At 35.5% G+C, this 26,283-nt stretch overlaps 1 protein-coding gene across 4 annotated transcripts in view; it reads right to left on the reverse strand.

Moving 5' to 3' along the window:
• The window catches only part of nAChRalpha4 (nicotinic acetylcholine receptor alpha4), a 113,611-nt gene that overhangs the window by 38,431 nt on the left and 48,897 nt on the right, over positions 1-26,283 (reverse strand). For 3 of the 4 annotated variants that reach the window (XM_066747219.1, XM_066747216.1, XM_066747217.1), the window contains exon 5: positions 14,160-14,340. In XM_066747219.1, the coding sequence (XP_066603316.1) occupies positions 14,160-14,340 (181 nt within the window). Of the gene's footprint in view, positions 1-13,200; positions 13,382-14,159; positions 14,341-26,283 lie in introns of all 4 variants that reach the window. The other variant, XM_066747218.1, reaches the window with a different exon arrangement.

Consider the following 26,283-nt stretch of genomic DNA (forward strand, 5'->3'; position numbering starts at 1 on the left):
AAGTAAGATTCGAATCACAAAGATGCTTTACTAATGGTATATAACACAGTGTCTTTTATCTTCATTCGTCCAGCCGGATCTCCTTTCAAAGGAGCCGGAAGTACTTGAAAAATAAAGTTGGCTAGTATTAATGAGATACAGAGGTATAGACATCACTTTGGTATCAGCTGAACCGTAAAGAAGGTTTATGTAAAGGCTTCTTAAATCTTTCAAATTTTTTAGTAACTACACCTTTCGTTTTTTATTCATATACATTTATATTTTATAATACTGTTTAAGACTTTTAATTAACCATTTATTTGCATACCAATAATAATCATTTACTTCAGATCCGAAAGGCTTCATTTACATTTAATGTAATTTAAGAAGATTTTATACATTTTCAAAGAGAGGAATAAAAGAGAAAATTTGACAAATAGAATTTTATAGATTCATAAAAGATTAAAAAAGCTGGTGGCTTTTACAGGAGGTAAAAGATAAGAGAAACCTGTAAAGTGGCTTAATTTGGCTGTACACTGAGAATATAGATATAGATGATAAAGTTGGCTTACTGCGGATATTTTGGATAATACAGAGATATCAGTCCAAGTTATGCTCTAGTTACCAAGGTTTATTATTGGATGAGGTGAGATTAGGAATAACTGGGAAAACAGGTGAGTTATCTGAGTCAGCTAGAGGTTATATACAGCAGTGGAAACTAGCGTCATTTCCCAGATTCGTAAGGATTTGCCTTGAAATCAGTAAAGCTCCTGGCTGTAGATAAAGGAGCCATTCTTATCGATGTCAATTGTTGAAAGTCTCGTATGAGCTTTGGTCTGGAGTCTACTGCGCTGTGCAGTATAGAGTACTGTAGAGTCAATGGGTAATCAGGAGATAGGATATAGGTTGGAATGGGATGTAATATAGGGTAGGGTGGTTGAATGAAGGCGGGTGACTGAATCAAGGGGAATAATTGTAACGCGCTCATGATCACCGACAATAGTACCAACTACTTATACCAATAGTAATCGCTCCTCTGCTAAATGGCAAAGCTCGTCAGCAAATTGATCAAGTGTGAAGGACTGAAACTTGATTATAGCAGAACTGTATAAGGCTTTCTCTTTCTTTTCACATTTAACAATCGCCTCGCGAAAATATACACTTTTCACAAAAATCCAATCTTATCCTGAAAAATAATCCAGGGTTTTGTTACAATGGAATTCCTGGCAAATTTCAAGTTCAACATGCAGTGTATGGAAGCTTGGCGATTTACACACGTCAAGTTTATGAAATTATTTGGGACTTGGTGAAAATGGGGTTGAGGGGGGACAAGGTTGTTCCTTCACACTCGATGTGCTTTCGTTAACGCAGTTGAATCCTTGCGGCATTCGCGCACCATTGCAGAATGCAGCCTCGTCTAAACAGAAAGCTTTCTTAGCGCGCAAGCACATTATGCCCTCTATGCGCAACAACACATCTAGCTTAAGGAATTTCTCTTCTACTGTCATAATGCACACCTAAAGTTTATACACTCAACATGAATATTAATATAACGTATATTTATATAATATTTATGCACTATATAGTATATATATATATAAATATACACACATAGATATACACACAGACGCACGCGTGAACACACCCCCTAAACACACACGCGCACGCACACACGCAAAGACATTTAACCATAGTATAATACGAATAATGCATGTCTCTTGTCTATAACTGCATGGTAAAGTATTGTATATATGACATGTTTTATCGTGTCTCTATAGTACCCATACGAGAAAAATATTTACTTGCCCTTTTTTTCGTTTCTTCTAGATCAATCAGATTCACTGGAGAAAATCATAGCATTATACGAGTCCTTTGGAATAATAAAAGGGGGAGGAAGGGAGAGAGAGAGAGAGAGAGAGAGAGGAGCAGAGAAAGAGCAAAACTGACTAAAGCTTTTGAATAAATCGTAACGAGTGCAAGATTTGCTTTGGATAAGCCAGAAAAAGAAATTTGTTTCATGGACAGTATAATGCTATTTTATTCAATTCGGTCAAAGTTAGCCGTGCATCTCTCCCACCGGTATTAGCATATGTATTTACGTAATAGAAAGCAAGCAAACGTTTCTCCCTGGTTCTGCGTGTACTAGTGTAATGTTATGTAATATGCACGTGCGAATATTTGCGTGCAACGCTTAAAGTGCAGCGGCAGTGCAATTATTTTCGCGAAGCTTGCTCGTTGATGTCCACTGAGACATTCTGACATCCTAATTTAAATTTGTCTTTTTTCTTTTGCGTGTCATATTTTCATCTGATTTTTTAAATCGCAACATTGCACCGCAACAAAGTCGCATACGCCGCACTTGCGTTCTCGGATGCAGCAGAACGACGCATTCTCAAACCACACGTGGCAATCTTTATATATAATATATAGATATAAAATACGAAGCACAACGTACATTTATAATAACGTGTAACATATCGATGCCACTATGGAGCGTCGAGCCCCCATGGAAAAGGTATAAAATACAATTCTCAATATTTATCGCTGATAGATTAACGTTTTTCCTCTTAAGCGTTATTAAATTGTCGATAGTGAATTGGAAATGGTATACTTTTCAACATCATTTCTGTATTTGAATATACGATAGGCATATACGAGAAAACAAATGAATTTTGATTGGAAGTTGGGAAGAACACTTATGTCCATTTTATCCTGATAAATCAACTAAGAATGTAGTAAGGATGAAATAACAAATTTTGCAATTGGTAACAAAAAATATATGCTCTGGTGAAAAGCAAGAATCAATGTTACATATTCAAATTATGCTAAAATCGCAAGGTCAGGTGGACATTAGTAGTTTATATTCCCATTGATTTAAAAATTTATTGGATTTCTTTATACATACTTTTTATTGTAGAAATTAACGACGAAATTATAATAATTATTTCTTAACTCGATCAATATAGTTCTTAATGATAGCTAGTTTTATATATAGCAGAAGCATTGAGCGCGAATGAAAAATTATAATAAAATTTGTTGAATATTTGTGTTTCTGAGTTATTACGTTGGTACATTTAGAGCAATATATTATATAATGATATATATATCGAATCGTTTCAGCAATACTGAAAATAGCCTTACTGTAGGACGAAAAGCACAAAATAATTGCAGGTGTTACAAAAAGTGAAATAAACTCATGAGAATCTCTGTGTCGATTATCTTTGTGCATTTAATAAGTTTAAATTACATGCTGAAAATGTTTGCTTCATGTATAATACTTAAATCAAGTGGGAAGACAACAAATAATACATAAAAAACCGTTTTAGCACAGAAGCGTTTTGATAAGCGTTTGAGAGCATTAAGATAACGACGTATATGTACAGTTTTATATTTTCCACTAAAAACAGTTTTGATAAATTTTCAGCAGTGCGATGTTATGCTGTGAGTAAAACTATGTAGTTTCCCTGTTGAAAGCAGCCTATATAACTATCACGTAACTGTAACAGGCTACTATTTCATCTAATTTGTTGTGGTTTATTTACAGTTTGCGCGATTATTTAAATTGGATGAGCTTGGGGTAGTGGATTTTGATTAGTGGTGGAAACTAAACGATCGTGAAACAGGAGATTCTGAAGGAATTTTGCAATTTTCAAAGTTAAGGAGATGAGAGGGAGAGGGAGGGAGAGAGAGAGAGATAGAGAGAGGAGAGGAGAGAGAAAGATGGGGGAAAAGTGAGAGGATTAATCGTTCGGTGACGGGGTTTTAAGCAAAGTCACGGAGCTATAGAGTATAGGCTACACTTTAGCTGGGTAGCCGTATGTACCAGTTTGGTGCAGAGGACATCGAGCTTAATAGTTGTACGCGAAGGACCAGTAGCGGATGTATGATGATGGTGGTGGGGGAATAGGAGTATACTGCAGGATGTCTGTGGTTCGTTAATCGCAGTCTGACCGTAGACTGTAGAGATGCCACAAACTGCGCTCCGCATTCCTAGAAACCCGCAGCCACCCAACCGATTCACCACGGTACAAGCATTCGTATATAATAATTGTATCCTTTACGCTAGAATTTCTCTTCTGAGCATAGGACCGGGCAAATACTCTCCTTCTGACGCGTTAGGAGACACGAATCTCCGCCTAACCAAATCAGCAATCAGCCTGAACCACTCGAACAAACCGTAAAAACTTGATTTCAACGACAAATTAAACAGGAGACCTCTTTTCTTCTGAAATCGTTGCTCGAGTGAACTTTAACACACTCCGATATATAAGTTAAACTAAATACACTATACGTGTTGTAAATTGTTCTGTTTCTCGTTTACGATATTGTTTTTTTAATGGCACGGAGGGATGGGCAATTAGCGATATCGGGTAAAAATTTTAATATCGAATTAAGCTTCAAGGTTAAAGGAGATGGCGTAATTGCTCGTGATATATTCAGAGGGTGATGAGAAGCTGATGGTAAACCGAGTTTTATGTATACATATACTATATACAGTACATCCTCTTTAAGACTCCCTTAGGGAAAAGTGTAGCGCGCTAGCGCAGCTTTAACTTGGCAACCGCAAGTCGCTGACTTGTTGAGTGTGAGTGGCTTGTGTGTCAACGTGACCGGATCAGAAAGCGGCTCGACTCTGTTTATGCCAGCTGACACGCGAGAATGCTCAATGTACACCTATCCACTATGACTATCCAGCAGCGCCCGAGTTACTACCATCTGATCGGTCCTTCGATTACTGGACCTTAAGCCAATACAAAGCCCAACGAACCTTGCGTCAACCAACCCATCACTCATGCCCTTTACTCCCAATACGACCCTTCTCATGTTGAGAAACTCCCTCATTCCCTATTTACTAAACTGCGCCAAATATTTCACATTTAGCTTTAACCCATCACCTCATATAATAGTCGATAGTTACACTAGCTATTTACTGTATTTTATCGTTCGACTAATTTAACATGTTTTTCCATTCATTGCCTTGCTGTGTATTTATTATTTTAAATTTATTTTTATATTAATATATCATTCACACAGTTTTGGTCTTGCTGCATTATTATTGTGTTGTTTAACACTAGAGCTACCATTTTCCGGTCAAATAACCCTTTCTAAATGTAAACAAGCGTGTATATAAAATCCTCGGTACGTTTAGTGTTAATGGCTATAGGTTATCTGGAGTTGATTGTTTTTGGATTTTTTTTTCTTTTTCATCAATGCTAAATTTACTTCAAATTTGAGTGCACAGAGAATTTTAATGTTTTTCAAAAGAAGATTATTGAGTGATGAGTGTGTTGTTCAATTTTCATCATATAGCAACTCATATTTAGGCATGTTTATTTACTTACTCTTACATGCATGTACAGTATTCACTTTTCGTCCGGGCTGAGAAACTTTAAACAAGTTTAACATAACATTAATATATTATATCTCTCAAAATCAATACGGTAAAAGTTATGGTAATTTATTGCTTTCGATAAAATTACTTCCCTTTTATTGATTTAAACGCACACTAAGCACGTTAAGATTCCTTTTAACTTTAAGCTGAATGATTATCTTCGCGCTTTATCGTAAATGATATTTATTTCAACTTCAATTAAAAACTTTAAAACTTTCAATTGCAGGTACATAATGGTAGTTTGTTTAATTGCACGACTATAAATTTTAGCGAAATTTGATTGAAGCTTGAAATTAAATGATGAAATCAATTAAATGCTTTGAATTCGTAACAGATCGCGTAATTGATTGGTTTTCTGCGAGGGGTATTGACGTTAGGGTTTTTTTTACCGAGACCGAAAGTTTTGGTTATTTTCTATTATAAAAAAAAACAATATAACTTTTTTTAATATTCTTTACCTTTCATATCTAAAAACGATAATCCTTTATCCTGAATTTGGGACTTTCCTTATTCTATTTGGTTTATAGAAAAAAAAGTTATGTCCATATCAGAGAATCAATATAAGTTTTATTTATTTAATTTTAAAAGAAATATAAAATAGGTTTCTTTTTAATTATTTCACTGTATATAATTATTTAAACAAATAGTGGTAACAAAATAATATTTACCTGTTATTACGCTACAAATATATTTAACTATACATATTATAAAAATTAATATTAAAATATTATAATTCTAAAAAAAGAAAAAATAAGACTGCACCGAGCTTCATTATGGTAAAAAATACTCCTATATTATTGGATAAAAGTTATCCTTTTAGGTTACGCAGCCCCGGTTATTATCTTTCATTAGATTTACTTTTCAAATCGATAAGCCATGCAACCCCAAGTCAATCTCAGCATGAATGGAATAAAGATCTCGAATGATAAATTTTTCGAAGCGCTTGTGGCCTGAATTATCATTTTTACATTTATTCAATACTATTTAATCCCTAACGCAGTAATATCGTTACATCCATAATTAATTACAATTTACGGAATTTACTGATTAAACACTTTGAGTTATATATATGTTGTGCATAGAACTCTTATTTCACAATTAATACTCTCCGATAAACTATTGAAAACGCATGTTCCATCTACAATCAACACACATCGATTAATTCATAAAACTGTGGCTTCTTCGTATAGAATATTCATTATAATTATTATATCGTACTATCAATAAATCCTGTATCAGACCAATTGACATATTAAATATGTAAAAGCTATAAAATGCGAAGTTTTGACGTTGAGTCTGTATACTAATGAATAGAATCGCCTAAAAATGACTGAAATGCATAATCGTTTCATTGAAGAAAAAACTGATTGCCAACAGTGTTCATCTCAATAAGTGCACTGAAATGGAACGATGAGAGTGGCGCGAAAGGGGTTAAGTAACAGATAAGTCAGCCATGCCTCCATTGCCGCCTTTACTGAAAGTCTAACAGGTACTTGTCGGCACTAGTAAGTAGAAAGCTTCCGTATAATTCTGGCATGACTCTTAATAGTGCATGCAACGGACATTCGAATAATGATTCCGGACTGAAAGTCGAGTAAGAGGCGTGAATTTCCGAAACTGGAACGTGCAAAGGGCTCTTTGCCTACCAGACTTTTGGCAGAATTACAATGCAGCATTCTTAAACCGGAAAATACTCCAGCATTCCAAATCAATAGTACCGTCCATTATATCGGCTCTAAACTATTTTTATCTCATCACTTGGTTTCATCAAGCTGTTGCGGGAATTAATATAAATGGAAGAATTTAATATAAAATATTTCGGAAATACGTCACTTTCAATCAGTCGCTACGTAGGAAACTTTGTCACTCGGTTAATTGTGATAGATATTTCTTTTAGGTAACACGTTTCGAGCAAGTCTATGGTGAGTTATTGGAGTAGTTAGAAACGATTGCTGGGTGCTGGAAATTGGTTCGGAAGTGAATGCTCGACGCGGTGCTATTTTCCGAAATAGGACTGGCATATACAAAGACGGGCTTAGTGAGGCTTTTCCGACTTGGCGGCGAGATTACGATTGCGCATTCGAAGTACGAGGCTCGTCCGAACAGGAAGTGCCGTTTTGCGAGGATTTGACTTGTCCCCGAAATGCTCCTGGAACATTCTCCGTTGGTAATTGCTTGAAATTGTATAAACTGTACCACGCGTAGACCAGTTCCTGGCAGTTTACTATTTCCACTAGCTAGATACACAATAGGGAAGCCAGAGTTGGATATTCTACTTCTGTTCGTGGCACGCGTTACCCGAATCACTCTAATATTCTAACGGAAGCTAGCAAAGATCAGAACTCAGGGGGAAATGGAAGAATGGCCGGAGTCGTTTTATCAAAATCCGATGTATCGCTGTATCAAACCAATGATAGGAGTGGATTTTGCAATATATCTAGAAAAGTTTTTACTCCGTGTTCTGGCAGATACGGCTAATTGGAGTTATATAAACAAGCAAAAAAATGCAAGTCTGCGCATATATATGAGGAATCTCTAGTAATTCGTGTATTATTAAATTGTTCTTCAACAAGATTTCATTTTTATGGACTAAAAATTTAACTGGTCGATATGCACATAATTGCACGTTACATGCGAAGATGGCGAGTCTCGAGAGTGCAGGAAATGCATGTTGAGACAAGTACTGCTCGACGAAGAAAAATCCAATACACTGTTTACTTCGGAAAGATGCAAAATCATTCTCATAATCGACGATTCTCAATATACCATTTCCCCTGTAAATCCTGAATAAGGTTGCCATATTAATTTTATAAGGAAAATATTAAACATATTATGCAATCATCGATCGATTATGCATGTAAATGACGATAATCTTTTCCTAGATATAATAGCTTCATCAATTTTAATATCCGACTAATCGGATTAAGCGTCAAGTTGAACCTTCCATGATTTTAAGGACTCTATACCTATAGCGGCCTCTGAAACGTCAGTTTTATTGCATAATATTTTGTTTTGTAGAATATTATCAGAAAGTCTCTTGATAATAGACTGGCAGATTGTCTGGGGAATCTCTATTTCTGATGCAATATTATTGCACAATAATGTTGATAGACTAGGGGCCACTTGACAGACCAATTTGTCCGAATTAGATCTTTTATTTCTGTACATTTTTTATATGTAGAGAATCTCATTGAAGCTATTAGGATATATGGGATTTTAATAGAGAAAGGCAAAGTTTTATTAAAAAAATAACGATCGAGGCTCGTTTCACCGCTGCACATAATATATATAAGGATATAAAATATTTAAACTGTATTTTCTCATTTTTCATTAATAACAATTCCTTTAACTAACGGTAATAAGTTTTCATGGCACTTTGATATAGCAAAGTCTAATTAGTTGAGTGACCCGAGCTGGATATAATCCTCGAGCGATATGAAATTTTCGACGCACGGAAGGGATTCTGGAGTAAGGAAAGTCGAGCTGGAACATTCAACATTGTCGTCTGATCAAGAAGAATGATAGCAGGTATAAGAATGACGGGTGGGTCGAGCAGTATGTCATGAAGAACAAACGGTTTCAAGCTTGAACCAGTAAAAATACTTTCCTTTCTATCCATTCATCACGAGATAATACATATCCTCAAACGCCCTGCTTCATAGTTGTCTTCGCCTCTCCAAAGATGATAATTTCAAGCTATGTGGGAGTACAATTATAAACTACTTCCAAGGAGAATCAATAAATAATGAATAAACGAGACAATTGTATGTTTTTTCAAACGTAACATATACATATAAGAAAGGATAGAATTTATTCTCATTCAGTAGATTCTTGCAGATTCGGTAGCTAAATTTATATGTATTTGTATATAGATTCTTATTTGAGTAAAAGCTGAAGGAATCTCTATATTATCATAAGAATTGCTGAGTCTATGAAACCGTATAAAACTTTCTAAACCAACGCAAATATCGGTGGGTGTGAAAGCCTGAAATTTGACACATCGCTCGAAATACCAATAATCTTTGAAATACGATTTTTAAGGGTATAAAAAATTCTTTTGCTTCGTACGCTTAACAATAACGACATTTGAAACTAAGTCCTGATTAAAACGAATGATTTAGCCATTAGGATAGATTAGTCCGGAGAGCCGAAATTGAAAATGCAGTTATTATAGAGGCAACTGCTTTTTATCGTTGCTATCTACTGGGAGGGCATTTTTTTTTTCAATGCACGAGGATTACCAGACAATGATATTTCCGTAGGAATACTCGTTGAGTTTTAAAGCATTTCGCATAATGCCGAAATAGTTGGTAGGGAAAATATGACAAAGAAGGGATATAGATTTGGCTGGATCAGGTTGAAATTCATGTAGCTTAAATCTCCATATTCGACGACCACCGTGGACAGACGTATATATCTGGATATAAGCTCTCACAGAGCCCTCCCCGGTGTACGTGTATGAGAATATCGATTCCCTCGTTATTGCCTGGCTAGTTAAGCAATGATGGACCGAGAGGGATGGAGGAGAATCGAAAATAACACTCGCTTATCTCACTACTGGCATTCCCTGTTGGCAATCATGGATCGCATCGTTGAATAAAAAGAAATGACGTACGAAACAAAAAATGCACTTTGCTTCAGTATGCTCCCGAATGGCCGTTTCTATTACGGGAGTATTTCGCTATTAAACTATAGAGGCAACTTTAATTCGGGATTAACCATGAAGGAATTAAGACCCCAACGAGATAATTCGATAAGCAAATTTGGCATAATGAAGGATAGTTCTCGAGGTGATATTGGGTTTGGGTAAATCGGATGCCGCGATGAGCGAATAGCAAGTATAATGGGCTTCTTTCATGGATTACACTTTGTACCTAATCCAGGAAAATTATACAGGGAAGCGGTGCCATTCATACCACGTGGAGTAAATTATGTTCGTGGCTACTGTCAGAATTTCGTCGTTATATAGGTAACGGCTCGTGGCTAGGCACGCCTGTTACGGAACGATCCTTCATAAAGCCAGTATTACGATAGAGCTATCCCGGCAGTGGCTTCCTGTAACTACTTTGCAATATACCCCCCACCCAGAGAATATCTGAAAAAAACTTTCAAAAATATGCCACTTTATGTCCGACACGACCGCTTTTGCCCGACTTACTTTTCGTACAATTTATTTAGTTTACTATCCTTCCTATTTCTCTCTCTCTCTCTCTCTCTTACTCATTTTTCATTCTTTTTTCTCCCCAGCGAATTTTTATTATAAAGTATGTCACAGCTTTTTGAACTGGCGAGTTTTGATTCTGGTCGACTGAATGCAAAGTGGGACAGGAATATTTGTGGGAAAATTGATAAAATGCAAATTTCCGAGACCCCTCGTCAGGTAACTGAGGTAAAAGTGTAATTACGCAGGGAATACGCGTTCGCCAAGTAGAGCAGCGCTTAATGACCGGTCTAATGATTGCTACTATATCTTTATGACCTCAGTAACTCGATAAGCTCTTCAGTCTACGGATCTATCTCTGCTTAAAACCATACGTGTCACTATCTTCGATCCAATTAGTTTTAAATTACCTCGATAAAGCATCAATCGGCATTAATAATATGCTTATTGGACCAAAATGTTATTTTTCAATTGTCGCCGAACGATTTTTTTTAAAGGTTATTAACAATTGCGGATGATGTAATTTTTAATAGTTTATCTCGAGTGATTTTAAAGTGTGTAATTACGAGCGCAAACGCGAGGTACTTTTTACACAGAAGGCCATCGAAGTAAGCATTTGGGTGGAAATACTCGTTCATTAGATTAGAGTGAGTTAAATGCGACTGGTGAGAAGGGGATGGATGGGGATTCGATTGGAGCAGATAAAGTTTGTTCGCGAAGGATCTCTATAACATTCAGAAATAGCACCCTCGTTTAATTTTGTATATCTTCTATTGAACGATTCCCAGTTGGAGCGGATAAGTCGATATAATAATGTCGGAAACACGAAGTTGCCTCGGCCAGCGTAAAACGTCCTGAAAAATATTTGCTTCAATCGAGTTCCTTCAAGTCGAATCATTCAATTCAATTTCGTCCTTAGACGACCATCGTCCATCTTAGCTCTTATTAAATTTGAAAGCATATACACACATGTAACATTTAGATCAAAGATTGATTCGCCCGCAATGCGCTCCGAAATAACATTTCATCTCCTGAATTATTACGTCATACTTCAATTAGGTGGTGGTAGCCTTTTGGGTAAATGAGGATGAACTGAAGAAAATAAAAAACGTAGGAAAAAATAAATAGAATAAGCAAAAGGTAAAGTATATGCAAAAGTTCTTATTTTATTCATTTGAAATGTACCAAAGATATCCTATATATTATAGTTATATATATTGATATGGTTGAAAAATTCAAGAGTCAGACGATGATGTGAATTAACGTGTCATGGGTGTTTCATTGTTTCGCAAATGGTGTTGCAGAAAGTGTGCGATAAATTTTCTAGTTTTCATTTATTCATCTATATTGAATTCTAGCGCGGTCACCGGAGGAGAGTCTGAATGTTGTCGGGTGATTTTATACCTTTCCCACGTGTGTCGAGTGCAGTGACGCCCTAATTTTCAAACAGCTATGATAACAAACAATTATAATTCAGTCAGTTTCGTGTTCCATCGAGCTGCTAATAATGATAGAGCGAGACGATTCTTCATCACGAAAGGATTTTTCAGCATAAAACGATAATTCAGCTTTCTGAAATCATTTCGTGACGTTCGATTCTCGATGTATCGCTCTTCTTTGGTTCGTTTGTCGAAGCGAGGATCAGGAGTCGTTGTTTTTCTACGTGTTCCGTGTTAGTATTGATCAGTGTCTGAACTTGAATAGCGAATGTGTCCATTGTTCAATCTCGAAATGTATGGATTGCTTTTTCTTGATTATTTTTTTACACAGCAAACTAGATACGAATTTTATCATGAAAACTGTAGCGACCAAAGAAACAGAATCAATTTGAATGGCGATTGGACTCTGACGAAATGTTTCTTTGTCCTTGACGGAGCTATTTTTTTGTTATTCAGATATATATTGGTCGATTAACCGAATCGAGAGAGAATATTTTGAAAGCTCATTAGCCCGGGGATAAAGTTATGCTATTATTTATGACCTAATCCATATCGAGGACAAAAGGTCGATAAAGCCAACAAGAAGTATCGTTTATTTTCACGATTGGTTTTATAGCCGTTAGCGAGATAAAAGCTGAATTTAAATATAGATCCGAATAATTATTCAGGCGATCCTCGCGAAGACAACGGATTTTACGAGGCTGCGTGAACGAGGGCGAGCACTCGTCGAGCTTTCGAGTACACCGCAGAATCAAAGACGAATTGACTGCAACGATAAAATATACATACATACACATATATATGTATATATTATATATTATATATAAATATACACATATACAAATATGTAATAATATAAACGGACGACGAAAGAAAGACAGTCAACACCACGTAACAATATATATATTGAAACAGAATATTATATATAAATATATATCACGTGTTCATGGCCAAGACCAGCGCAACCACGAACGACATTACATTCTTCTTTATAGTATACATGATATATATACATACATACATACATAGGCAAGAACAGATAGTGAGGACGCGCGACGACGGTGAGAACGAAAAGAAAGGGGAAAACAATGCGAAACCAGTGAGATAAATGGTGATAAGTGATGAAAGCAAAATAATGGATGTATACTATATAGTATAGATATATGTATATATAGATATCTCTCGAGCAAAGTCGAATAACTCGCGATCGTGCTGGCTGGTTATGGCACCTTGAAACCGTCATAGGTCCAGGAGCCTAACTTCAAAACACAGGTCTGTACGTCGTACGGAAAGAACTCAACGTCGATGGAGCAGGAGGACTTATAAACGGCTGGCGGTTGCCAGACGACCAATCCCGAATTGTAGACGGTGGCCTTGGTCATCAGGGTCACCTCGTAGTTCCCGTCGGCGCTGGAATCACCGAAGAAACAACCCGAACGTGATCTCGATTGGCCCTCAATACACACAGCGCACACATACACGCACGTACTCAATCACTGACACCTACGCGCACGCACACTTAAAATACACAGAAACCCACGCACACACGCCAGCAGACGCGAACCACACTGGATGCTGCCGTCGCTGATAAATAATCTCACCGACCAATTCACCTTCCAAAATTAATTACGGCCTTTCTTCCCTTTGACCCTCTCTCACAGTTGTTTGTCATCGATATCATCGACTGTGTACAGTGCGTACGTTACGTAGCGTTCAATTTGGCAATTCTTTCTTACGAACCGGCAGCATCCGTGGATCAGCGTGGCTTTCGGTTTGATTTTCTTTGTGTGTGTTTTTTTTTCTTGCTTTTTTCTCGTAAACGTGTCATGAATACGGAGATAGTACACGTGGATAGTGATAGAGATAGAAGTGAGAAAGGATAATGTATACATGTACGTATATTCAGTAGACAGAGGGTTCGATAGGGAGGAAATGGGGAAGGAAATTTGATGGGTTTAATAGAGGGGGGGGGGGGGGAGAGGGGACTGAGGTTTGAAGTTCAAGGAAACCACGCTTCCGAGCTAATTATATATGTATATCTATTGTCTAAACTAGCAAAGGACTTACTTAATTAAAGGCTAAGAGAAGCTGATCGATCCGGGCGCTTCTCGAGCGTTTTGCGTTCGATCCGCGCGGAGTTCGAGTCAACTTCCGGTTAAATACTTATGTGGCTACCATGCGAATTTACCTTGAAGCCGTCATATGTCCACGAACCAAACTTGAGGACGCAGGTCTGCTCGTCAAACGGGAAGTACTCGACGTCGATCTCACAGGAGGATTTATAAATGGCCGGGGGCTTCCACTCGACCAATCCTTGATGGTAGATGGTGGCCTTCGTGGCCAAGGTCACCTCGAAGTTGCCGTCCGCGCTGCGAGCGAGCACATTAGTGGTTCTGGGCGCTGCGGCGGTCGAGCTTACTTTGTACTTTTTTCTCATTCGATAGCCGTCTCGTTTCTTAGTTTTTAGCTTTAATCCTTCTCCGTTTTCCCAATCTTTCCTATCGTATTTACCTCCACTCCAAACGCTAATTCCTTTCCGTTTCTCATTCGCTTTTCTTTTATTACAAATTTATACACACGCTTCAAATTAAGTGTTAGAGTTCGTTAAACCGCTTATCCCTCGGTGCCCGTCGTGCATGGGCTCTCTCTAACCCGTGTAACGCTACTTTTACTTGATTTGCTCACTCTCAAAAGATCCTCACATTTTTTCCAACAATTTAGCTCTTATTTCGATCGATCGATTCGCACTTTAATGACTGATATCGTGACAGGATTGTTACGAAAAAAGTTGCATTCGTATTTACTTTTGAAAGGTTTGTCTTGTGAATTTATAGGATTTTGTTGTTGCAACTGGCGGTTGTAAGGTATTGGTAATATATATATATATATATGCATGAATGATGGAAATGGAATGTTCGATATGTCCGCGTGGCACAGTATTGCTTTAGGTGTTCTGCAATGGAGAAATCAAGTTAGCTACCTTTGATAACTTAGCATGGCGTTTTTTTATTGCAATTGTGGACAGTCAGCTTCGATTCGCAAAGCTCCGAGTATTAAAGGGAGCGCAACGGCCTTCTGGGAATAGAGGGAAGGTAACCACGTTTGCAGGTCCTATGAGGCACTGTGAGCATAGGGAAGTATCAAGGGAGGAAGGATTTCAGATGGAAAGAGACAGAGGGAGGGAGATGGAGTGAAAACGAGAAATGGTGTGGGTGGGTGTGTATGTGTGCAGGGAGAGAGAGAGGGGGGGGGGGGCAGTAAGGATGAGATTCTGAAGAGTTAGTCGTTGCGAATGACAGTAGCGTGCAGTGGCTGGATTATTTTGTTATCAAGTTACCTCTTCGAGTAAACTACTTGGAAAGCTCAAAACTTTCAACGGTGCATTCGCCAGCTATTTCTCCGGCCTAAATACGAAATGGAAGTCTCGTGTTTAACCCTCGGGGTTAGCTCCGTTAACAATCCGGTGTAACCTTACTTGACCAGTTTGCCTATTGCCACATCTACTCAAGGATAATGAACGACGAAACTTGTGTGTGCGATGACGTCCCTCGGGTTTTTGCGAGCTAACGCGAAATCCAATATACAGACTTCTCAACGTCGCTAAATAAACATCGATGCACAATACATACGCCAAATCCTAACCACTGTACTCAATAGAATTCATTTAATTCGATCAGCAATTATTTCGTCCATTAGCACCTCAGTGTATGTGTTTATTTGTTCTGTCAAATTAGTATATGCATGAATTAAAACTCTTCTGATTTAGTATTATTAAATTGACGTACAATTTTATGTTATAAAAATATGATGGAAATTGCATAGAAAATAACATTTCCAGTCTTAGTTTCTCGCGCTTATCGACATAAACAGCGAGTAGCTCGTTTCTCTTAGTGAGATGCTGCGCGTGACTTTCCTACTACACCTCTGACAATTCATTAACCTAGATAAACAATATACAAAAGACTCGTATTTTCTTAATGAATAACAGTAGTGGAGGACCTCAATTACATTTTTGGGAATGAAAGATTCAATATATATCATCATGTATATTCTGAGACGTATCATCCTTTTGTATCGAAGGGAAACAGCTTTCAAACAGTGAATGAAAAAACCAAACAATTGATAATTATTAATATTACGATTATTATGATCCATTTTTATTGAATAACCGATTGTTTATTTGCTCTAGAAAGAATAATACTGCGATACGTATAATATCATTTTGTAATTGGAAACATTATCAATCGGACTTAAGGCCAATGTATTGCAATAGAAATCAATCTACCAACACAACATGGTACGATCTCTGGATATTCCAGTTCCAAGCGTAACGTGACATCGCAATTTCCTGCTACGTAAATTTTCATTAATTCCTATCAAGAGACTCTTTGCACTCATTGTTAAAATCCGTTGTAACACTCTTTTAATTTAAATAAAGTGCAGCAATAAATGACTAATTTTTATTTATTTTCATTTTAACAAACGTATAATAAAATTTCAGTAATAATAAGTCTGAAATTGACCAAAATTTTATTTATAGTGAGGCAAATACCTTTTAAATTATCTTACTAAAATAAGTAAGATAAAGCTCTTATTATTTTTTATTTTTCTTAGTATTTCTGCTCTGTACAGAATGTTCTTATATAACATTAGTTAAACTACACACCCCTTAGAATCTTACAACGTAGTTTTGAATTAATTGTGACAGCGAAAGAAGAAATCAAAGTTATCCAATTATCATTGTTAATCAATGGTATTAAATTGAATGTATTTTTTAGAAAGAATAAATTGAACAGAAGAGAAGCAATGCAGAAAAGTTTTTCGAGTCTTATCGTAATTAAGAATCGTAATCGATATTGGTTTTTAAACAAATGGCTTAAGCTAATCGAAAGCAGAGATGCAAAGATATTGAAGGAATTTAATTATAGTTTGAAATAATGTCTGAGCTCTAAGTCTCTTCAAGTTTACTTCTGTCAAGTTCTGATTTTTATCGTTTCAATTGATCTCAATCAAAATTTAACTATGATAAAACGGTGAGTTATTGTTATCCCAGGGACTTTTTTTAAAACGAAGCTACATGTGTAAGGCTTGCTCGTAGTAAATACAGGTGAACGAAGAAAAATGTGGCATTTATTTTGTAAAAGATGTCAGAGAATCTTCTGGGCAATGTGAGAATCTTGTTCGCCTTTAACTGCCCCCTCGTTTCGAGAAGCCGCGATAAATTTTTCCGATTGCCTTTCCAACAGAACGAATTGGTCCCCAATGCTGCTTTTCGATATATATATATATATATATATATATATATATATTTCTAGTGATTCACAGGCGCCATATTCCCCAGAAGAATATATCCATCCCGACTTTAATCCTTATTGCTGAGTAGAAGAGCGTTTTTCGATTATTGTGGATTTTTATTATTGGCCCGTTTGAAACTTTTTCAATAATTGCCTTAAAAACAAAACCCTATATAATATTGTACAAACAGAAAAATTCAAATTGTTTTAAATAAACCAGAAGTTGTTTTGTGAAAGCTTTAGTTGAAGTTTGAAACGAGCGGTTTCAACGAATTTCTGCTGAAATACCATGGGATTTGTAGTGTCCGAGGATAATTCGCAAAATTAATATTACGTTTTAGAATGTGGATTATCTGGCTGACTAAAGTTGCCCAAAATTTTCAGGGGTACACAAATGTCATTTAAACAGGATCAATTGAAATTAGAAAAGTTCTTTTAGGGTATTTTGTTATAGTTTGGTGCCTTATCGAGTGTAATGTAATATATATTAGAGTTTCCTTTAGGTGGTATTTTTGTTCGGATCAGGTAGTTTGGATCAGCTTATAGACCACCAGATGGAGAATATAACGCTTCAGTAGAAATGGACTTTTTCGGAGTAGAGATTCATACATTATCAGGTCAGTATTGAAACAACCAGAATCAACCAGACTTAAGTTAGGTAGGCCTAAAGCAAGGAAATGTCAGATCATGCTGAACATATGCAAACTTCGGTTGTTCTTTGAGTTTATTTCAAACAGAAGATTATTTTAAACTTTTTAATTTATTTAATTCCTTATGCATATCATTACAGATGAAACGATTAATTGTAGCATTTCTTGTTTTCAGCCAACAGAATACAATTGTTTATATCTCATTATAATTAAGTAGTTATTTAAAATAATTTGAAAGTATTGTACAAATAGGAAGGGATGGCTAAAATGTAATAAGGGTTGTTACATACGGCATTACATATACCGATAGTTGATATATGGAGTATGAATTTCTCGTCGTATAAATTCTCTAATTCTTGTCTTGATATTATAAGTGCATTTATGTGTACACGTCAAGCCCTGTACAGCTCAATGCATTTACAAGGCAGTCACAAGGATTATGTTCCTTACCCAAATACTACAATTCTTCAACACTCTATACCATGTCAGAATTGCGTGCACTGGAGTAAATTTGGTTACTTAAAGATTTTTATTTTTTTAAATATTCGTACGAACATTTTTCATGTCAAATTTATTTGAATGTGATTATAAATTAATCGAGCGTCAATCAGTTAATAAGAGTTATTGGTGCTGAATATACCCATCCTTTGAATAATTAATCTAGATGAATTTAGTTAGAGACGTGCTTAAGTCAGAAATCTTATACGGGCGAGATTCGACATTTTCATTCAAAAGACTAATTATATTTAGTTAAACTAAGTTTAATCGTTCCTTTAAAGGGAAATCTATTATGTCTCAGGTAGATGCTTCAACCAGCTCACAGAAGTAGTCGTAGTTTCATGGAATTTAATGTTCTTCGACTTAATGTTCATCTTTGAAAGTAAATATACTGAGTTTAGGTTAAAACTTCTGTATGGTCGATTCAGGTTTGCCAGAATCATATGCCATTATTCAGTTACAATGTATATATATATACGTCTAATCAATATTTTATCAAAAAATTTAAGATCGCATGAATTATCATTAGGTTTTTTGTAGAGAAGAAATATATTTTCTTTGACATGTAAGGGATTAATGATAAAAATTTATTGGTAGAATTCTGACGAGATTTGTGAAAGGGCCGACAGTAGTAAAGTGGTGAGGGTAAAGTATAAGAAACGAATGATAGTAGCGGTCACTTTGTTGAGAATCTGAAAGGAGTAAGGTTTTAAATCCAGAGTAACTTTCACGACCTCGTCGATACTCGGTCGTTTCAAGATTTTCCAAGTTACTGACCAACGATCGAAGCTGAAAACGAGAGAGAGAGAGAGAGAAAGACAGAGAAGCTTCCAGTGTAACCCGGAAAATTCTCTCGCTCCTTCCTTTTCTAACATTTGTACTGCTAGTAGAACGACACGCCGTCTCGTATTCAATTTCAGAGAGACAGAATAGATATGGGATTTGCACGTTCGGTTACCAAGCTGGTGTGAGGACCGTGCCAGGGAGCTTTTCCACGAGAATCCTGCGCGCGCTTTTTAAAAGTCTCGATCATGACTCGTAAAAAAACTCAAATGCCAAGTTACATCATTGATCGTAAGTTGAAAAGAAAGTTTCTTGACAAGAACTTGCACCATTAAGAGAATTCGTATCGGATGGTAGAATTTCACTTGGATCTATTGTCGCACTATTTTCTGCTTCAACTACTTTATATTTTCACAGCCCTTTCCGTGTTCGTGAATTGAAGCTACTACTTGCTATTAACTAATGCTTCGATAAGTTGTATTTTACTTTTAAAATATATTTATGAATACTGGCTATTCGTAATTTTTAAGTATTAATTCCAGTTTTTAATGATTTTTTTAAATCTATTTTTATTATTATTTCTTAACCCTGTTATTATATTCACCATTTTCTAAGAATTTATAATTATAAAAACTTCCAGAAAATTATCGATATAAATTCATGTAAAGGCGAATTAGGAACAAAATGGATTTGGTGAAATTAATAATCTATTGTGTCGAATGAAGAAAAATAAACAATTTATTTTGGTATAAAGTTAAAGATGTTTACTCTAATAAACTAACCCATAGTACTTTTTTACAATATTTATTGTTAGTATCGTTATCAAATTTTATTTTAAGATTTAACTTTATTTTTAGTAAAGCGAAAATCAGTGAGCAAATTAAAAAGGATATTATGATTGATGGAAGCAAAGGTTCTAATACAACTCCTGAAAGCCAGTTAATGAAAACGTATATATGATTCATTAAAAAAAAAAAAAAAAATGAAAGAGCGAAAGATCAATTAAATTTATTCATAAAGTATTCATTTCTATCGTGCATTGCAATATGCAATAGGATTTTCGCTGTTTTTGATTTCGTCTACATTTGAACCCTTGGGTCTTGATTCACATTTTTCACTTTAATTTTTCCCGTTTTTATTCTGTATAAATTGCTTCCGAGTTAATTTGCTTTACATTCCGAACTTCATAATACTTCATAATAAAAACCGCGGAGTGATGCTAAATAGTGTTCTCTCTTATCCCTTCTATTATTTTGTCCCCGTAAACGTTTTGTCGAACTCGTATTTTCAGCAATCACCTTAAAATCAAATCCAACAAATGAAAATAGAAAAAAGGGAATACTATTGCAGTTTTGGAAGTTGTGTAAATCTAATTGAAAGTACATTAAATTTATTGTGTTTCCTATTCCATCAAAAAGTCAGTAATATTGCAATATCACTCTAAAGTCGCACAAACATCGTGTAATTTTTCAAATAGAAAACGTATTAATTAAAAAAGAGTTGAAAATTGCACGAGGGCTATCCCATTACCAGTTTCAGTAAAATCTGACAAGCGGCCATTATTCATATCATTGATAATGTAGACGTTCCATTATTCTTTGCGTGTACCGTTTTGCTAGTTCCTCCATATACTAGATACAAGTAAAATGTACAATATGGTGTTGCCTTATTACTAACATGGAGTTAGAAAAAGCAAAAAAATCATCTTTCAATGAAGAAATCATTGTTGGCTTATGCAATGCACTTGAAATTGGTTACCGAATTAAGTGTCTTTTTGTTTAATATATCTACAGAATTGATATTTACATTAGACATGAAAAGTAACATTTTTCGAGGCTCCAGAAAAAATCTCACATGAAAGAGATGCCGAAGAATATCAAGCATATAGTTAAGTTATAGAAAAGTAACATGTAAGGTCTGCAGAAATTATAAGTAGAGAGGAGCGAGATGGCTTTTTCCAAAAGGCAATAGATAAATGATAATAAGATTTTGGCAAACGGTGTGTTGAATCTTTTATGAACGAAATGCATACAAAGCCATGCTTTTGAATTATAAAAATTTCGAATGCACATTTCTTTTTCCATTCTGATATATAGAGCTATACTGCAGTGTAGAATAAAATAACCTTTTATACCAATGGTGCGATAACGAGTTACAAAAGAGAAAAAGATAGGGAGAGAGAAAAGAGAGAGTGAAAGAGAGTGAAAGAGAGAGAGAGAGAGAGAGAGAGAGAGAGAGAGGGTGAAAGGAGGGGAAGGGGATAAGAAGGGGGTTGTAGATTATAACTTTTTGGAAGTAATCCAAGATCGTGAAGCACAGTCAACAAAAGCTATTTCACAAGAAATATACAACCTTAAAGTTTCTTACTCTTGCTTTCAATACTTTTCTAATTATAATACCATTATATTGGAATTTGATTTATTATCTTTATAATGGTATTCCATTCTGATTTATGGATAAACTGGGCAAATATCTGAACATTTGATGGTATTTGATGAAGTTCATATTTGCCACATTTTTAGTACCATTGAATTTCAGAATTAATATCGCGATTTGAAATTGGTAATGTAAGAATTTATATGCTAGGACTTTCTTAGTTCTCACTGTCAGCTGCGTTTCTCTATTTTCTACGGGTAGTGCATGAGAGTTAAAGGTTGAAAAGGATGGCGTCATATATATATATATATATATATCCCGTACTTTTACGAACTCTATGGGAAAATTCGCCTTTCATCGGTAGTTTGGTGCGGCTGTGACAGTGGAGTGGGGGGTGCTGCGAGCTTTGAAAGTCAATGTGAGCTTTTACGCGACAATTCCTCACTTCCGAAGAGAAATGAGCTGGGTTGGACTAGCTGGGAGATAAAATTGTTTGAAAACGACCAGCTAGCTTTCGCTGGGAGAAACCCCCGAGCCAGCAATTGTCACGTTTCACATTTATTTTTCTTATACCTCCCATCGATGCTCTTGTACTGATTTTTTCTATAAGCGAAAATTACACCAAACACTATATACCAGCACGTTCTGAAGATTATATATTAAAGGATTATTTTTAGGAGGTACAATAACAATTTTATCAAGCGTACAACCATAATAAGTAGATGAATGTACAAAAGAATAGTTATATATTTGTCGTAAATAATATTATAAAAAACCTGGACGCGCGATTTAGAGTTTGGGTCTTATCGGAATTGCGGGAGAATAAATTTTATTGACTTCGTACGGTGTTCAAGGGCTCCGGACTGCTTGAAAAAAGAATAATCTCGCTCTTCGAGCGAACTAAAGGAGTCTCTGTCGAGATCGTCCTCGGAATATGTGAGAATTCAGCGAAATCCTGAGCTCTGTAGATCAATTCACAATTTTTATCGTTGCTTGAATTTTTTGAAAGAGTTTTCTCTTCTGAATCAAAAGATCTGGTTAAAAATAATTCTGAATCATAATTAGGAAGTAAATGGTATTGATATATCATTGAAGAAAGGGGAGGTATCATAAGACATTGTTAACATCACACTAGTTTTGTAATTGTAGTGATGCGTGATGAAAAAAGGTCGTACTTGATCAGGGTAAGTGGCTTGCAGAGAGATTCTCTTGAAATCGGCTTTTCCTTGTACTGCGTTGTATTTTCTTCGTCAGGTATTTGTCCAACAAATCCAAAGTCTTTTGCTTCACTATCTTTTTCCGATGGCTCAGGTATGTCGAAAGTGTTTTCAAAAAACATTGTAGGTTTCACATACTTGCTTTTAACTTTACTCAAACTTTCATTACAATCTAATGCAAGGTCTTGAATCTTTTGTTTGAAAAAATCTGATATGGATAATATTCGCACCGATCTATATTGTTGATTAAAATGGTACAAAATAAGCGCTTATTATCTTTCAACGCAAATAAAAATGAGCAAATGAAAGACAACATAGCTATAGTGCAGTATGGCTCTGTTAGTAGCTGATAATAAATGCATAAGCCCTTTAATGTGCTATATATAATTTTAAATATCTTTGGTAACTTTAATTAAATTATTTTGTATCCAAACTGTTTGCTTAATAATATTGTTGTTTGCGGTATGTATATTTTAGAAGAAAAAGACTACTTACTGGTCATACCAATCGATAGGCATACTTTCATGAGCTATGTTATTACTGCAGGCGTACGTATAATCGAAAGTTGAATGACAACAAAGTATTCCTGAATCGTTTTGCTAAAACAAATAATTTAACATATAACTATAAAATAATCGGAAATAAATACTTGCGTAGTGTGTAATTTTACCCCAAATCTGTCGATATTTCTCTTGCAACCAAACTCTTTAGAAACAAAAATAATATCAATTAAAAAATTACGCTTTTAACCTTAATTTAAAAACAGTAGTCACAGTCGAGTCTTTCATTTTTGCAAGATTGTCTATGCAATCAATCTTGGACCTTCACTTAACAGTATACTGGAAATGCTGTTTTAAAATTATGCTAAGGTAAATACTAACAAAGATTAGACTATGAGTACACAACTGTTCTTGTCTTCGAGTTAAAACAATATTTATTAAGAATGCATAATTAAGGAAATAACCTGCTTCTCGATTATCTATTAAACTATATTCCGAAATGAAGGGTCTTGGTGTCGTATGTATTTCTTGCTGTAAATCTATTCTTTCTTGATGCAAAGCGTTTCTCAAATCCCTAAGAATACATCGCAATTCTAAAATTCGTGAGATTAGATAATTTTCGTATTGTAGGTTATCAGGTTTCATTTCTGTGTGTGTTTCCATCGTCGATATTTTTCCAGAATAAAATAAAGATTCTAGAATATACGATTTTGTTAGTAAATATTTAATAAGTTTTAACGCTTCGGACAATATGTGGATGCGCCGGTTCTCTTTTATTTCCGTTTGTCTTTTCGAAAGCCATGTATCTCCTATATAAGTATATACCGTTGGGTTTTGACACTTTTGACAGATGCAAATCGATTATCGTTATAGGAAAGTTTCAGGATAGTCTGTTGAAACAACAGAATATTATTTAAAAATTAAAAAAGAAGCTTCGCATTCGTTATCAAGGAGAATTCACATCAAATTATCATATTAATTAAAACGTTAATAATAATTCAGAGACAGAGATTCAGAAAAAAACGCGAGATACGTATAATAGGCTTAGCGATGCAAAAACTGGTACATATACAGTATAGTATAGACCATATACTATATAGAATATAATATAATTGACACATTCCGAGCACGTATTTTTTTATAGAAGAGCACGTAGTACTACCAGGTTAACTATGGATGGAAGCTTGGAATTAACGCAAGCTGGAAATGTGTGTTTTTTTTTTTCAGTAAAGCATTTGAAGAGAATAGAACTTTAATGGGTTAACGATGGTTGGTCCGTGCATCAACGTGTTAATTAAGGGGCAGGTTAACTAATCACCGGTAAGTGCCGTACCATTGATCGTCTAAAGTCTAAGCTAAGGACTTAATGATCTGGCTTAATTGTTGTGGGTGTTGTCGTTGTCATTGCTATTGTCATTGTCACCGTCATCACCGTCGTCATTCGTATAGCCTAAGCCCATCTTGCTAGTTGAAGATGTTTAATCGACCGTGAGAGCTATGCCTCCTCCAACTGGAAGCAGCCAAGCGGACGGGGAAAGGGGAGACGAGGAAGCACCTTGGGACAGCACAAATTTCATCTCCGTAATGCATGCAACAACTACCAACGGTATAATAAATATTATTACTAGGAGTGATGGCTAAGGCCATAAAATATATTGAAAATTCCTAAAATAATGCTGCCCCAGCTCAAGATGAGCTCCAGTTAAGTAGAAATGCGCCTAAAAGGTCAGACCTGAGAGACCGCGACTGTATCTTTATGTTTGCTCAGTCGTGTTCATGGTTTATGAATTATAAAACTTGATGGACCAACTGAGATAAGTATTTTCCCCACCAACTACTGGCTTTTCAATATCTATTACGGTCGATCTTGATAAAGAATATGATATGAACTTGAAAGCCTCACCAAATGCTAGGATTTGAAATGGAAGCTCCAGCTATTCAAATAGAATTCCTTTCAAAAATTGAAATAAGTTAGTGGCATTTTATGAGAAGCAGTTGACTTTAAATTCACGTCCAATAATATTTTACAATCTCACATACTTACCGTTGTTAATAATTAAGCGAAGTTTTAAGCTGTCATTTCTAATCATTGTGTAAAACTTTGATCTCTTATCCTGAAGAGATGGAGAACAAGGGTCTTAATTTTTATACGCAAACCATGTATAATTAATTCTTCTTCCATCTTTCTCAGTACTGAATTTTAATAATCCTCGATCTCTCTCAGCGAATCAAATTAACGTGGAAGATTAAGTTAAGAGCAGCTTTTGCAGAAAGATATTTTAGATAAATTTAATTAGTTTTAAGAGACTTTAGAAAAATCATAGAAATCGTTAATATTTAACTAACGTTTCATTTTATCAGACAATAACTGACTCATACAGACTAAATAATTATTATCTACTGCTTAGTTTAACGATAAACTGGAATATCAGTAAAATAATAAATACGTTGGTTGCAACACTTCTCGAAATTCGCTGGTTTCAAGTAATAGCTTCTGTCAAGGGCCATTTGTGGAACACGAAATTATCGATATCGACGTCCGAAGATTCTGATTATTCACTAGTATTATATTCCAATTATTCGGGCACTCGACATTCCAACCACTCCAATCATCACCTGGTCTTTCCAAATCCACTTCAATTTTCAGACGGTAGGTTTCCACATAGTTTTCCGATTGTACCTGGCATCATACCAGAGCACTCGAACTCTACGTCCTCAACTCCAATGGAAGAATACTATTTCAATCACTATTATAGTCAAAAATTAAAAATTGCATAATTGGAGTCGCGTTAAAACATTTGAACGCTCACTTTGGTTTAACAATAATACTCATTACAATCTATAATGAAAATGATTTTGAAAAATAGGTAGCGACGTTCAATTATGCAATATCTATTATATCGTTAGATATACATATAGTATATATTATACGTGGTAAATTCTTGTAATCTTTGTGGGCCAGGTTAGAATGCTGTAGCGAAATGTTAGAAGATC

Source organism: Prorops nasuta, unplaced genomic scaffold, assembly GCF_024137725.1.
Source record: "Prorops nasuta isolate Cenicafe-Biocafe unplaced genomic scaffold, Cenicafe_Pnas_1.2 PNAS00003, whole genome shotgun sequence".
Classification (NCBI taxonomy): domain Eukaryota; kingdom Metazoa; phylum Arthropoda; class Insecta; order Hymenoptera; family Bethylidae; genus Prorops; species Prorops nasuta.